Source organism: Anarhichas minor, unplaced genomic scaffold (genome assembly GCF_050575085.1).
Source record: "Anarhichas minor isolate MPS153535 unplaced genomic scaffold, ASM5057508v1 ptg000052l, whole genome shotgun sequence".
Classification (NCBI taxonomy): Eukaryota; Metazoa; Chordata; class Actinopteri; order Perciformes; family Anarhichadidae; genus Anarhichas; species Anarhichas minor.
Genome location: NW_027466498.1, coordinates 1,307,865 through 1,324,539, shown reverse-complemented (window position 1 = coordinate 1,324,539; position 16,675 = coordinate 1,307,865). Strand labels below are relative to the sequence as shown.

Here is a 16,675-nt window from a genome sequence, read left to right as displayed (position 1 = left end):
TGGAAACTACACTGGAAATGAATATCATTGTGTTTGGATTAATTATATACAATTCATTTCATTTGTGAACATATTTTAACATATGCTGGAAGTAGTTTTTCTATGTGAAGCTATACACTCCGTTGCTGGTGTATTAAGTCATCCTGGCTAAAACTAATGCAAACTAATACAACAGTCCTGCAACAAACCTTCATTCAGGTCCTAATGTTTAGCTTTTCTTTAGTCAGGGGTTGGTTCAACTTCATGCTCATTTTGAATTGTGTTGTATATACTGAGGTGTTTCTAGCATTCTACCCTCGATATTAATAATGGACAAAATGCTAAAATATAACATCCTATTTTGTGTTTACTGTGTAGCAAAGTCTAATTGAGAGGTGGTCAAAGTAGTTATTATTCAGATCAAGAATACATATAAAACAGATGGTCACTTTATAAAATATGTTGCTAGATTTAACTCCTAAAGACCTCAACCAGTAAAGTACCTCTTTCATGTTAATGCATCAGGTAGAATTATATATCAGAATGAAAAGGAAAAAGGATGAGAACAAATCAAAAAATAAATAAATAAATCAATGAAACACTAACATTTAATTTTATTGTGAATTAACAGAATGTATATGAATGCTTATTGAATGTAAAACTAATGTGTATCCACACCATTTGAGCTTACGGCACACATCATTTATACATAACGGTCTCTTCCTTTGGTTTAATCAGGCATGTCTAAAGCACGTTGGTCATCCATTATCTACAAACATCATTAAAACAGAAATTCATGATTACCTACTTCATAGGAAAACAAATGACTTCGTGATTTTGTATTTTAATGATTTGTTAAAAGGCACATTCAATCAGCGCTGCAATTTCAATGCTGTTGGTTAGTAATGCATTTTTTAACTGAGAACCCACCTTCATGGCCTTAATAAGATGTGTTGTCACACTCCATTAGAAGCTGATCTGAGGGCTGAAGCCTCATCATCTACTGTATGCTGTGTGTGGGCTAGTAGCCTCAGGCAGCTCTAACGCATGCAGATACTCTACAACGTAGTGTTCAGGACATTCTGTGAAACTGCAGCAATGGTTGAACTGAATATGCTACACTGCACTGCAATCTGTTTAATATCAATCCACTGATTAGCGAATGTGCATTGACATGTAATATGCATATAAAACATTATTATATACAGACAATCTTTCTTATGTCCAGGTTGTTAGTTACCTGTTGGAGTAGAGGGAGCTTGCTTTCTGGACCTGGACAACCTGCGAAGCCTACTGCCTGTCTGCCTGCTCTGGTTCTCACTCTGCTCTCCCTCCTCACCCTGCTTCTGTATTATGACTTCTTCTTGCTGTTTCTGTGTCAGCTCTGTGCTCTCCTCTCTGACTGACATAGCACTCTGTCCATCAGAAGCAGAGGCTGGCCCTTGCCCTTGGGCCTGCTCAGAGCCAAAACATTCTTCTGACAGCAGAGTAGGGCTCTCTGCCCCCGAAAGCATCCTGGGAGGTGACTTGGTCTTCGTCTCTTTCTGTGGGGTGCCTTCCTCGTCTTCACCCCCGAAAAGTTCTGGAGTAAAGAAAACAGATTGGTCCTCCTCACCCTCCTCCTCCTCCTCCTCCTCCTCCTCCTCCTCCTCTTCATCTTTGTCAGGATTGTCTTTCGACGGCAGTTCACTCTCACAGCTGGGAGGGGTTGTTTCTGTAGAAGGCTCCAGAGCCAGCCTGTGTGGTTCCACTTTGATTTCAATGGACCGGTCTCCGGCCCCTTGTTTAAGACAAGCTGCTTCAGTCTTTGTTTGTGGAGCGGAGATCTGCCGTTTATCCTGGTGCTCCGAGTGATTAGATGTTTCCAAGTGCTGGCTGGAATTACTGGCTGCTTTTTCTTTAAAGATTGGCTTCTTGAAGCAGGTGCTGATGGGGCTGGAGGTGAAAATGTTGTACAGAGGCTTAGCTGTTCTTTTTTGATACGATGGGGGCTCTGCTGGGGCACCGGGCATCGTGTTCAACCATTCTGCATCAAAACAAAACGTTCAAAATCAGTTTACGGTGGATATTTATCAAACTAATACTGAACTCTGACAGAGACAACAAAGCAGACACTTTAAGACTCACAAAGAAGCTTTGAAGTCTCACCATGAAATAAGACCAGTATGCAGAGCACTATAGCTGCCAAGGCTATCTTATAAAGAAAGATATAAACGCAGGCTTACGCTCAATATAATTCAAACAAAGGTCAAGGGGATTTAATTAAAAGCAACAGTCCAACATCTGCTCATCAGCTCGCTCCAGCGCCACTCAGGCACGCAAAAGACCTTACAGTAATGAGGCGAGCCACTCAACGGACCCCATGGCCCCCACCCCCAACTATGAGGGAGGGGGGCGGGGGTCTGCTACTGCTCTGCTACCACCCCTATCCACCACACAGAACTCAACGGGGCAAACAGCTCAACCTTGTCATGACCCCAAAGACAATGGGTGCTAGCCAAGGAAATGTGCAAACACGTCACCTAAGAATATTGTCTAGTGGTGATGTCATGCTCATACATCCCTGAGCACAAAAATGAAATGGACCTTTTGATCGCTGTCTTTGAAAATGAATACTTTAAATGTCATGATCCATGAAGAATGAAGAGAAAAACAAGGTCTCAGACAGTGTGAAATATGGTTCTATTCATCATGTACTTATCAGAGGTTCAGCCACAATAGATCTCATTGTATCCCCATCATCAACTGAATAGACTGAAAGCACATATTAAATGTACACAATAGTGCAATATTGATTTACTATAAGAATCCACTCCCACATTAATGCTTGAAAGATAAGTGTGAAAATATTCAATCACCAAATGTCATGAAAGGACCAAAACCAACTATTTCTGTACCCTACTAACAAGTAGTAAATAGATCTCCTTGCTCTGTGCCGTAGTGCACCATTGTTATCCAGAAACTATTAAAAACACATTCATGAGCCACACTGTTCTCTGGCATGATCTTTTTATGACCACCCACACACCTGACAACTGAACCAAAAATGCTGACCAATTAAACATTATTAAACCCATTAAAAGAATTTGGGGGAAAAGCAAAGTTACGTATTGTCATCCAACCTGCTTCTGCTACCATGCTATGAGACTTTGAGGTGTGTTAGCAGCGTTTCCACAACATTACATCCTATTCAAAATACTCTCATCCACAAACTACCATTGGAACGTTAAGCCAGTTCATATGGTAATGCAGTTTATTCTTAGCTAAAGAGAGAACGTTTAAATCATTTTCCATTAGGACATTTTCTCTCATTTTTTTTATGTGTTTATTGTTGTTTTATGGGATGTGTTTCGAGTGTATTTCATGTTCTTGTTTTGGTATTGATGGAGGCACCCAGGTACAAAGAGGTCTGCCATGGTTTTGGTCTTTTCATGTAGTTTGTTGATAATAAGGAAAATACAGAATGATGCCAGCCTGATCTTTCACCCTATTTGTCTGAGACATAAAACATGTAGAACCTTGATAATATTTCAGATTCAAAACTCTCATCATCAATTCAACAGTGACTTTACTAGACAGACTAACAAAAAGGGAGAGACATAAATATTAAAATGGTACATTTTGGGGGGGGGGGGGGGTTGGATTATATATTAGATATCAACCTTGCAGCACCAAAACTCTACTTTCAGCCTTCAATTTAGCTCACCTGCTTTTTCTTTTTGCTCCACTTTCAACTGTGTACGAGAAAATAAATGGATGGTGGAGGGGCTTGTGTCCTGCTGGGGTTCAGGCTGTTTGACACATGGCCGGGGTGTCTGAGGGTCTGGGGCATTGGGCAGACCCTGTCCCTCTACAGTTACTGACAAGTGACTGTTTGGAGATGAGACACTGGAGCTGAGGGCCTCCACCTTCTGCTGCACCTGAGAGAAGGCTGCCAGAGACTGCATGGCATTGCTGAAGGTGCAGTGATGCTGGACCAGCTGGCGGACCCATTTAGACAGACCTGAGATTACACAAACATCAGAGACAGGAAACCTTACAGTGGATAACCATTGCCATCTAGTGTTCAGCACGAGAGGCAGTGCAGCTTTTAAATGAAGTCAGCCAGTGTCCACACACTGTACACATTATGGAGTACCTGTGATGTACTTATTAGGATTATTCCTGTAACGGTCATCCACGAGAATTAGGGCACCCCAGTCATTCTTGTGGCGGATACACCTGTGAAATGAATTTTGAGGGTTCAAGCATAAAAGTGAGGGCAAAAAGTAAAAACAGTGCAGCTGTAGAGGTCAGGTTTACCTTCCCAGGGCCTGGTTTAGAGCTCTGTAGGCCTGGATCTCATACCAACGATGGCCTGAGAGAAGACCTCTGGATTTGCAGTGTTGGTCATTGTACTTCATCTTCAGTTCCACCTGAAACCACAGAGCAGTGTCTCAAAAATAGCAACTGTCATCTCAATGGCCTATTGACACAGTGTTTGTGTCTGCACCCCACTGACTCCGTGTTTTCTCAAAGTCAGAAATTTAAGTATTTGTAAGTCACACCGAAGGAGAGAATAACCTGGAAAAGACAGATGGTAAAGGTTTCTATCAAAGACTTTGAAAATGAATCAAATTAGATTTTTCTAATCCTCATTAAGCATTACTCAAGCCGCAATACCATTTTAGTAACTATAAATGTTGTTTAAGAGCCGTTTATTTTCTGTGACATAAGATTATTGAACATATTTCTGAGACCATCTGATCAACAGAAATATGCAGTTGATTGATCTGATTCTGTCCATTTCACAAACTTACTCCACAATGTTGTTCAGGGGGTTGTCTCAAGAAAACAGAAACGGAAGAAGTTAGATAAAAGGGGTATGAGGTGTGTGCCATCAACATTAATCACAGGGCATCCTGGTGGCCTTGTGGTTCAGACGTGTATCATTTAACCACGTCTTTGGCTACATTTCAGCCGGGCACTTATGTTGCAATTCACCTCCTCTCCTTCTCCCCAGTTTGTGTCTCTATTGTAAAAACAAAAAAAAAGGCGAAATGCCATACTGGTTACCAAATGAATACTGAACATAACTGAAAACCTGTTCTCCAAAACAACAGCCATAACTGTGGCAAAACCTGCAAAGTCTTTGTCTGATCTTGGATTTGAAAGGGAAACCAAGTGGACGATGATCTAGGGCAAACTAAACACCAAACAAATAGGTCTCAGGACCTGAAGGGCTTGGATATTACTTGCCCACGCAGACAGATGTGTTCTGAAAGGGGAACAGAGGGGCTAAAGAGAGGCCATGATGGAGTAGAGTGGAGGTAGGAGGGGGACAAACAAGGTGGCCTAGGTGACATGAAGCATCCCTGCACAGAAATGCCAGGAGAGCATCCATCTATTTGCATCTGTCGCTGCTGATTTTAGAGCTAACCTTTCAGAATTGACAAGTGAAAAGTTCAGTTGGCGTCTGACGAGATGCCATGCAGGGCAGGCTGCTGAACGGGGCTTTAACTGCTTTTGACAGGTACCGTGTGTTCGCCTTGAGCCACCAAACACGGGGCCGTGGCAGGTACAGCCTGTTCCCTCACGCAATGCCACTGTGGCCTGTCTGGGCTTGTGAACATAAACAAACAGAGTCACAGGAATTACTAAATGTCGCCCCAAAGTTGGACTATGACTAATAACACCTCACCTAAGAAGCATGTAAACAACTGAGCAACACCACGGACAACCTACCAGCACACTGGAAAACTTTTAGCGATGTATGATGCAGCTCTAGGCTTTACAGGAGATTTAAAAGTCACAGGTTTTATCTGCAACGATACGATAGCAGTGCAGGCTGTCAATGGGAGGCAAGTCATATAGCTGTGTCACAGGAAGCCTTGTTAATGCTGCTGGCTTCATGGTGAGATTACTTTGTCTGAATGTATGAGACACCAGAGCAGTTAAAGAATCCACTTCTAAACCCACAGCGTGAACAGAAAGGCCATTAGCCTCGAGCCGGCGGTGTCATCTAAATCCAATCACAGTCCATTTCAGCGTTGGAGCCATCACATCCCTGGTCCGTACCATGTCATCGTCCAATCTAACATGACAGGTTGCATATGTGAAAAAGCCAATTCTGGCTGCTAGCAAATGTGAAAGAAACCACACGCTAGAAGGGATTAGTTAAAATGTCAAGAGATCACTCGCTTGCTTTGGCCTCGTCCTCTACAGCAACCTGTTCATCCCTGAAAACATATATTTGACCACTAGGCATGATACGCAGTTGAGCGCATCTGTTTGAGCTACATTTTGGGCCGGGCGTGTGTACGTGCACGTCAGTGTCAGTGTGCACGCCCCTAGCAGTCCGGGACATCTTGTGCTTGTCACTGAAATTGCTGAGCGCCTCATCTGCCACATAAGGCTGAGCTGACAGCTGAGTGGCTCATCCTGAAGACAGTGTTCATGTGTGTGTGTGTGTGTGTGTGTGTGTGTGTGTGTGTGTGTGTGTGTGTGTGACTATCACACTGCTCATGGATCAGCTCACAGCAAGGCTACGCACAGAATAGTTGCTTTCTTATGTTCCACTAAAAAGTTCACTTTTGTAGATATTGCCTCTAAATGAAGGTTGAGGCTGATTGAATCTCTGAATGGTAAGAGGATATGGACCGGTATGGAACAGGGCTGTAGTGCTGGAGTGTGCTCTCCATCATCTCAGACATGTTTCAGTCTTGTTGGTGTTTGGACACCAAGTTGTCTCGTCTCATGGGGTTTTTGACTCAACTTTGTCATATCAACATTAAGATTAATTATGACAACACATCAAAATGGTGTTCTCCAATGGAATTTTAATGGAATTCAATCCATTGGCAACATGTAGAGTAGCATTAAAAAAAAAAAAAAAGTGTAATTATAAATGAGAGCACTAAACAAGCAGGCCACCATACTTGAAAACACCCACCTCAGAGTTGCAATCATTAACCCTAGCAACCTCCCACCAATCTTGTTCATCGGCAATAAACTTAAGTTCTGCAAAAAAGGCAGAATAGCCAATCAGAGGCAGAGCAGGGCGGCTCTTTGCAGATGAGGGGGAAAACAATCTATCAAATTATGATAAATAACAGGCCGCACAACTGACAATGGCTTTTGAAGAGGTGATTTGGCATTTGGAGAGGGCACTTCAACATTTACAGAAATTTGTCTTGCGCACTTATTGCCAGTACGTCATTGGTTACGCTACATTGGTTACGCTACATTGGTTACGCTACATTGGTATGCGTGCCAAAGGTTGCCTACTCATCTTTAGACTCAAGACTTTATTCTGACTTGACCCACATTTTGAGTCCAGTCTTGACCTCAAAACTGCTAGTTAGTTCCCGATTTAATCCAAATTTGGCAAATGTTTGTGTATGGCTGCTTGTGTAACAACATTTGAGAAAATTGGCTTCTTTTGTAAATGAAAAAAGGGGGTTTGTATCTCTCAAACGAAGGTATCATCGTAATAAAGTGTTGTTTTGGTATATGTACAACAGTATGTTTAACAGTAGCCAGCCTTAGCAATGAATTGTGGGAAAATGTTGGGTTTAACGTGCATTAACAGAAAAGAATGTTGACTAAGAAGTCCTTCTAAAGCTGGCCTGTGGTGCTGACATGGACAGTACAAGTGGTGATCATGTATTATATAGCCTCCCTTCAGTGGCTCATGATGAAGCCATATGTACAGTCTTGAGTGTGCCTGGAGCATCCATCATCCCCTCTTCTTGATCATTTCCACAAACTCTTCAACATTCCTCCAAAATCCCCTTTACCCATCCGTTTTACATGCTCGCAGGCCTTAGAATTAAAATGCTCTCGTGGTTGTCTTTAATAAAGGGCAGCAGCAAGAGGTTGACTGAGCCCTTCATTAAACCAAGAGAGATGCCTTATCAGTTATAAGTGTCTTTTTATTGCTTGTTAAAGCCACTTATTGTTTGACTCACTCACGCAGGACGTGACTGTTCACTGTAAAACATGCCATTTGGAAAAACTCAACATCAATGTAATACCACCTTTGGCAGGCCTTTCTCTGCAGAGGACTTTTCAAGTTCAACCTTTGATCTTTGTCACAATAACACAACGCCAGGCCAGTAAAATGTCATGCTATGTGCTTAGGCTGTAGCTTCTAAGAGTTATGCCTGTCTGGGAATGCAGGCCATGCAGGCATCTAAAGTGCTGGAGGAGTTTAAATGAAGAGAAGCTGGGCTTACACCTCTTATCCTAGCAACGGGGTGCTGCCGTGTGACTGTGGCATAGAATGAATGAATTAATATGTCTGGGTCCATGTGTGCTCTTGAGAAAATGTGCACATGTTAGCACTGGTGCATGGAAGTGACAATGTAAGAACATGTCACGCATGTGTATGTGTGTTTCACAGCGAGACATATGGTGTAAATATGATACAGTGCTAATATGAAGCATTCATGCCAGAGTAAATGTGTTTAAAGAAAACAATAGTAAAAGTAGCAGAAGTGCCACATCACACATTTTTCAGTTTAGACCATCATGTAGTCACAGATAGGCCTGTCACAATTATAATGAATGATCGCGATTATTAGAGATGACCCTGACCATTTTGCATAATAGTTGGATTCTTCAGTCAAGGGAATTTAGAGCCGATGTTACAAATAAGGCTACAAATAAAAAGTGATTGAGGTCATTAGCTGGCTAAATATAGTGTCTACACCTGAGCACACGGTTTCAGTGTCAGGAAGAAGCGTGTCTGTCTAGATCTCACTGCTGTCAGACCGCTTCTTCTGTTTCAGCTCATAGGAGACCGAGCCAGAGAGAGTGACGGTGGACGCGCTCCGAGCACACAGGTGTTGGCGATCGAATCAGAGAGGAAATTAGCAGCGAGGCAGTAAATGTAGTGTAACCACCAAGTGAGCGTCAACTTTGACCCTGGAGGCAAAACAAAGTCTCCCCTGTGCTTCCTAACCACGGTCTGGAAGCTGAAGCAGGAACGGTCAACACTGGCCTTGGGTTCCCCCGTATTAAATATTGATCGATGAGCAGCCTCTGAAGTCAACAACATGGGTTAGATCTACTGCAAAGCCAAACAGCATCATTGTGTGGTATGAAATGAAGAGAAATAGACAATTAAATATCAACTAAAATGCATATTTTTGACATCTCCAGTCACAGAATCGATCAACAAAGGAGATGGATTGGAAGAACTTCTCTGATTAACTTCAGCAGGTGACAAAGATTGATCAATCACAATGTATATTTGCTTTGCAGTAATTAAATCAGAGCAACATCAGAGGATGCCAGCAACAAAGAAAACCTACGATTTTACAAGTTAGGCAACAAAAGTAGCAGCATGGGGCTCCATCAGTCACAATCAGTGTGTGAGCAAAACGTCACTGCACAAGTATCATCACAACCAATCAGAAGTGGTCGACGCATTAAAGAATAAAAAAATGTATCAAAAAAATCTTTGGGTTTTGTTTTGAGTTTTATTCTACTTTGGGGCTGATTAAATCAAGACGGACCACTCGCCCGTAAAACTATTCATCTTCCTTTGGTACGGCGAGTCGGCCGTGTGTTCCTCTCTTCTGTTGTGCCTCGTGTTTCTCTAGGTTTTTAGACTCTGTTTTCAGCGCCAGGTGCATCCAAGTCAGCTGATAGCAGCATCTCCATATTTCTGAGACAGAACAAACATTTGTGAACTAACAAATAAAAAATAAATAAACGATGTTAGTTTAGCGGCCTTAGTCCCTGGTGTTCGCTAACTTTGTTCCACAGCAGCCACACAGAGAACGCTGCCTGCAGACGTGCGTTTCTTTTAATTGGCCTAATGATCGCAGGCATCTTCCGATGCCGATTATCTCTAAATGGCATTAATCGACCTAATCAACTAGCCAACTGATCAATCGGTCTATGTTTTCTGTCCTTGAAACACTAGGCTCGCTTTCCTGTGTTATAACTTGCAGCTAAACTGACGAACAACCGTCATAAATAAACAAACTAACCGTTTCAACAGTGATATGACCGCGTAGGTCAGCAGGTCAAATGAGCAGAGCTGCAATATGTTAGAAAAGGTTGCTTTGCTGTTACTTGGGCAATACTTGTTAGGAACCACCTCAGTATAGATGACTGCGTGTAAACACAGAGCCATGTAGAACCCTGTATCATTACTCAGAGTACACTGATTCCTGAATGCCTCTTCTAGTGGAATAGACCATTCCGTGTAATAGTATCGACTATCCAATAGTGACTACGCCATTACATGCGCCAGTGCCTATGGATGTGTGTGTGTGGTCCCTTAAAGACCTGCTCCTCTGTGACAGAGTGCTGCATCAGTATACAGTATGTGCTCCTTTAACAGGCTAGCTGCATAGCTTTGACAGTCATTAGTGTCAGTGTCTCCATCCTCAGCAGTGTAATGGGGTTAGCTCAAAGACCTTCACAGCCCCCAAGGGTTTCTCTGGAGGCCACACCGCCTCTGATACTGAAAGAGGAGATAACTGGGGGAGGAAGAGAAAACTAGAGAGGAGAAGAAAGAGGAGCGAGCGAAGCCAAGGATTATGATGCAAAGAAGAGACAGACAAATGTGAAATAAAGGCAAGATGAGGCAAATCTCATCACAAGTTTTACAGACTTGACTGATATTTTCACTAGCTGTTGCTTGACAGGAGTCAACATCATAAGACGTAGACAACAGTCGTCAATTCTGCTCATAAGATGCAGACCCATATAGATACAGGAAGAAATCTCAGCAACACTGCAGAATTAAAATGGAAGCCTTTTGCTCTGTGGTTACGCTTTTCAATGCAAATGTGACCGGCTCTCAGCTGTGTCTACATGCGTGTCCACACTTAACCCTTGACCTGGTATTTTTGATGCTCACTCCTCCTCCCTGCACTATTAGTATACTTTTTCTTTTATTGACGAAAAGGCATAGAGAAAGGGATTGTTTCTAGAATTTTGATTTGGTTATATTGAAGAGGGGCTTTTTTGATACACCCCCTAAAGAGTGAGGCAGTTATATGCTCCTCCCACAATGTGTAGATTTTGATTGGATTATTAAATATCTTTTGTGCAACTATTTTTCCTTTACATCTTCACCGTGGTCAGCACCTCTCCAACAGTGGTGTTCAAGATGTGGCAGGAGATGAGGCGCTCTCTGAGGGCTGAGCACATGTAGCAAATAAACAACGGCTGCTCATGTGGAGAACAGAATATGTCATTAGAAATGCACCGTCTCTTCACGCTTGGTCAGCTCCCCTTTAGCCCTAACACGCTTTGGCTTCTTCAATCCTCCTCCTGGTGTTCTGCTCCATCCATGCATCTCCTGTTTTATTCAACAATCACATTATTGAACAAGCTTGATTCAGCTGAATTACACAGAAACATCAGTTTCATGATACTGTATATTGATTTTAGATTATAAAGGAGCAGGGCTATTTGTCATACGTGTATTTACTGCCTTCTTTTTCTGTCAACCGGATAAATAAAACATACATACAATTTAATATCTAAGACATTAAACTGCTGCATCAACGCATGACAGTCTTATTGATCATAAGAGTTGTTATTTTTGGAAACGTCTCAATACTAAAAGGGTACGATTCCTGTGTGCTGATGCAATATCAAAACAAGAATGCTAACTAAAAACACAAAACCAACCATGTCTTAGTACGTCTACTCGATAACCATATCAGCTCAGTCATTTCCTAAAACAGCTGGTATCTATAGTTTATAGCAAACGTTACTCAAGCAGGAGTAAACAGTGCATTTGTTGGGAACTATTTTATAGATTATGCACATTTAGTGCTCTACAAAGTATTTGGGCCAACAGGATTGGGTGTGGGTTTTGTGTACACAGAGTACATTTTGTTTCTGTCTTTCATATTGGAATCGTCAATCTTCCAAATGTGTTGGAAAATATCGGCATTTGAGATATCGGCATGAATCCAATATCGTTAATCTCGACATTGTGTTAATTACAACAACGAAAACTATGAAGAAGATGAGACTAAAATGTACTTTAAAAAATAAAACAATGTCACCAAAATCTCAGTGTCATTTTTTCATGTGCATAATTTGGTCTCTGCTGTTCGGTGTCTCTTCATCAGGCTCCACAAACTAATTAAATCCACACCATTTAAACATTTGCATTACAACAGAATCAGGAGTAGTAGTAGCTTTGAAGCATGATATACTGTGTGTACGTTATTAAAATTATGAGCAGTAACCATAGACTGTATATAAGTAGTCTATATAAGTATATATCCACGTAGTCATCGTGATGGCACCCATTGGTTTGTCGACTGCCGTTTTGAAGCCTCGAGTTTGGCCATTAGGCTGTCGCCATCTTGGATTACGGCTGTCGCCATCTTGGCTTTTTGCAACCGGTTAACGAAAATTACCATATTTGGAATTGCAGAGGAGTGATGCAGAGATGATGCATTCGGCTCTGGTAGCGGCAGCAACCTGTCAATCACAGTAAGCCCGCCCTAAAGCATACTCCGGTTTATGGACCATAATTTACTAAATGAACATCATGCTGTATTGAAAAGGAAACAAGCAAATAAGACCATAAACTCATGTTTACAATGTTTATTGAGGGAATAAATCTAGTGAGAAGTAGAGTCATTTTCTCAGAGACTTCTATACAACCAGAGGAGTCGCCCCCTTATGGACACTAGAGAGAATGCAAGTTTAAGACACTTGTCAGAACCGGAGGTTGCCACCTGGCAGTAATACTACAGATGCATTCGCTTTATCGTAAGATACCATACGAATGTATTGTATCCTCACATATGTATGACAATAAAAGTCCCCCCTTTCAATTCAGACTTTTTACAAATAAACATCATTATGTAGTTATTTCAACAATGCCTTTTGTCCGATTATTGCAATTAAATCACAGCAAAACAGTTTATTTTGTGTTCATACAGCTGTAGCAAAACAGACGACGTGTGGCTTGCTAGACACAGTGAATACAGCTCGATGAAATACACACAGCTCCTCCAGATGATGTTATCAACCCAGACAAGAAGGCGTTTAGTTTCCCGGGATATCTGGGACTTCCACAACAAGTACTAAGCAGAAGTAGCGGGTATTTCTTCAATGGTTGAAATAAATGGCTTAGTTGATAACGGCTTCCATTGAAATAAGCCACTCCTCCTCTCCGGCACGTCTAGCACGAATGAAGCGAATGATGCAAATAAACACAAATGATCCTGCGAGTAACGCAACGCCAGAATTCGTTTTGTGTTTGGTGTGAACGCAGCATTAGACAAAATCTAAAATAGCTAACAAAATGAACACTAGTTCATGGTAATGAAAGGTCACCAAGTGCAACGGTGCTGCTGTGTTTTTAATAGTGATTTAGCACAGAAGATATATTAGTGATACAAACACACTCAGTGTTACTATGGGACTTGTTGATATGAAGAAAAATATTAAACATCCCCAGACTTATCCTTAAAATAAGTTGGTATCTGATTAAAGACACTTTGTGCAAAGTCACATTAAGGTCAATACCATACACGCATTGAGTTTTGAAACTTAGCCCTAAGAGTCTACTTCTGTCTTAAGGTTGTATATCTCCATAGGATTTGTTGTCTTAACCTCCTATTGTCACCCGTTGGATTCTATTAGAATCACCATTGTTAAGTGGACTGTATATAGTGGTATATATTTTGGTTGTTGGGGGTTGAAACATTTTTTAAATCCAAGTGTACATACATTATAGATTGGGAGTTTTTTACTACATACTGGGTATTAGTGAGGAGCTTAAGCGTTCCATGGTAGCGTAAATCCCTGTAAGTGTAAAAATAGTCTTTCATCTAGTGCCACCATGGCTTAATAACAAAAACACAAGGTAAAACTCTAATATGACCTTCTTTGAGGGATGCTTTAGACCATGAACATGAACTGAGACACCAGTGCAAACACAATATCGCTAATCAAAAAACTGAATCTGATCAAAAAGAACAAGCAATGGCCTGAGAGCTGACAGCTTTGGTTCAGGTGAAAGGGTCTGGGAAGCTTCAATCACCCACACGTCGTGCCACACTGACAGAACAGGTTAGTGAAAGCTCCGTCGTGCTCTGACAGGGGGGCTGTGAGGAGTAAAGGGGAGGAGAGGTGGGCGGAGGGGGGGGAGAGTTAAACTTAAAGGTCATCTTTATCTGCTAAGGACGGGGCACACACACCACATCGCTTTGGGATTTTATTTCACGGATCACCAAAAGGAGACGCTCTTATTTGGTGTGTGTGTGTATGTATGAGAGGTATATTTTTGTGTTCATGGTATTTAAAATGTTGGATCTTGGCCAAAAAATAATAGGTGGATATCTTCCAGACACAGAGAGACAGTAATGTCATCATGGTACCAGCTTCAAAATGAACAATACATATTATTGCAATGTTATGGAAAAGTTCAATGATTTTATTGATTTGATTTGATGGGGAAGGCTATAGGACGCAATTTACACATGAGGTTCAGGCATTTGCTGGGAGGAAATTCTAGTAACTGGACCTCTTTGAAATGGAATTGAATACGCTGACACAGAGTGTGTAACATTTGGTCATGTCAGACACAACTTTGCTGCATCAAGTGTTACAGCACCCATGTATGACTCTAAAGGTTGCCCAATACCATATGGATATTTAGTCCCATTCTTGTAAGCCAGGAAGAGTAGGGCGATATATTTCTACCTTTGGTTAAAGCAAGGCTCGTGGTCTCACCCGTTTCTCCCCCCTGCAGAATATCTGCATGCTGTTGTGAGTTAGGGCTGGACAACTAATCAAACTATACTTTCAATTACGATTTTGGCTTCCACCAATCATGCTTCGTGAGTGCGGCTTTTTTGCTGTGTCATCACAACTCTTAACAATACAACCAATGCGTTTCAGATTTAAATGCTTAGCCTTGTAGAGCACAAAGTTCTTCATAGATCTAGCCTGTAAACTTTGCTCTCAAAGTGCACCAGATTGATGCATTTAACTTTAAAATGCACCAAAAAGGCTATATGCATGTTTCCAAAAGCAGTGAATAAACAAACGTGTTGAATAATCATGATCTCAATATTGCTCAAGAAATCGTGATTAACATTTTTGCCATAATCGAGCAGGGCTATTTTAAGTCTACTTACTTGGAGGTCTTTGATGTTTGGGAAGGGAATTCCAATGGTGATCACTGCCCTGGCGTTGTCATCAGTGAAGTCTAGTCCTTCACTCACTTTACCCCTACAGACAGCGATCAGCAGTGCACCATCTATATCAAATAAATCACATACAGTATGTGTCAACACTGTAAATATAATGTCATATAAAGTGGGACTCTGAACAAGTACCAACTATTCCATTGTAAATGATGATGTCGGCAGTGGTGCAGCTGTACAAATGACAACGTAAGTTCAGATGAAGTAGCACCACTTACTGTTCTCATTGCTGGACTCAATGTGCGAACACTAGACTTGGTCAAATGAACGTAATCCCGCAAAAAATGAATAGACAGCCCCTATACAGAGTGATTCAGCAAAAAGCTGGTCCAAAGGTCATTGTGACAGTAACAAGTCTCACCTCTGTCTTCCTCACAGTACTTGATGGCATCGTAGTACTTCTGAAGCAGTTCGTCAAAATCCCCCTTGCCGCCACCCCCGCGGGGCTCTGGGATCACGGCTTTGTGTCGTTCTAGCTTCTTCCAGAGACCAGTGTTGGTCCATCGGTCTCGCAGCTTGTCCAGCATCTGATCAAATCACAGGGGGTATCGTGTAAATAAAATTGCTTACTCGGGTTTTGTTGAAAAAGTGGAAATTGATCACATTGAATCGGAATCATGAGACTGAATCAAGAGAGCAGCATCTCTTTTCTAGACTCTTTTAGACGATACTATAGTTAAGGAGTCATCTTGTGGTTTAGAGCAGTGATTCTCAACTGGTGGGTTGCCGCGGGCCTTTGCCTGACGACAAATTTTAAAAAATATTCCAGCATTTACGGCACTTGTTCAGCAGTGCAGGAAAAACACCGACCAATGCGTTGTGAATCACATCAAGTGATGCAGCTCAGCCAATCAAATATGGGCATTCTGACAAGTTTCCTGACTCGAGTGAGATGTTCACACACCGTGACACACGGGGGGAGACGAGGAAAGAGATAGCAGAGCAGGACAATTATAATGTGATTTGTGAATGTAAAATCACAGGACGGTCTCTAAAAGAGAAAAATGACCAGAGAGACCAGAGTCATTAGACTCTGACTGGACACACTCTTATAGGTGAATTCTTCCCACGAACAGCTAAAAACTGTATGTCTCATATGGAGCAAACATACCCACTCACATCTGAAATGACGACACAGAAAATAAACCCAAGAGCCCAATATGATCAGAATCATAACATTAATTCACACTGTTCAACAATGATGTTAACAGAGAGGAATAGAGCTGAAACAAGTGGTTTAATAACCACAGGTACAGTCCCTGCACAAACATTTCTCTTTTTAGAAGATGAGAAAAATATAATATTGTGGCTTTTTCACTTCACCCTGAATGAACTGAATTTAAAGCTGCAGGACAATTCAGTGAAATTAATTTTTCTAAAATGAATTACTTTATTTTAAGATTGTAACTGCTCTCCAAAAATGGCGCCATAGGGGTGTTACGAGTCGACCACGTGTGATACTGCGTCATCGCGGAGGATCTCCTTTCAGCCAAAGACCCGACAAGGTCCCA

At 41.7% G+C, this 16,675-nt stretch overlaps 1 protein-coding gene across 1 annotated transcript in view; it reads right to left on the bottom strand.

The window, feature by feature from the left end:
• Positions 1 to 586: 586 nt before the first annotated feature.
• Positions 587 to 16,675, bottom strand: part of brip1 (BRCA1 interacting helicase 1) — a 42,698-nt gene continuing 26,609 nt past the window's right edge. Inside the window, exons 15-20 of the mRNA XM_076075492.1 lie at positions 15,526 to 15,691; positions 15,096 to 15,217; positions 4,282 to 4,394; positions 4,118 to 4,200; positions 3,686 to 3,982; positions 587 to 2,005 (exon numbers count right to left, since the gene is read on the bottom strand). Of these exons, the coding sequence (XP_075931607.1) occupies positions 1,212 to 2,005; positions 3,686 to 3,982; positions 4,118 to 4,200; positions 4,282 to 4,394; positions 15,096 to 15,217; positions 15,526 to 15,691 (1,575 nt within the window). The 3' untranslated portion in view covers positions 587 to 1,211. The remainder of the gene's footprint in view (positions 2,006 to 3,685; positions 3,983 to 4,117; positions 4,201 to 4,281; positions 4,395 to 15,095; positions 15,218 to 15,525; positions 15,692 to 16,675) is intronic.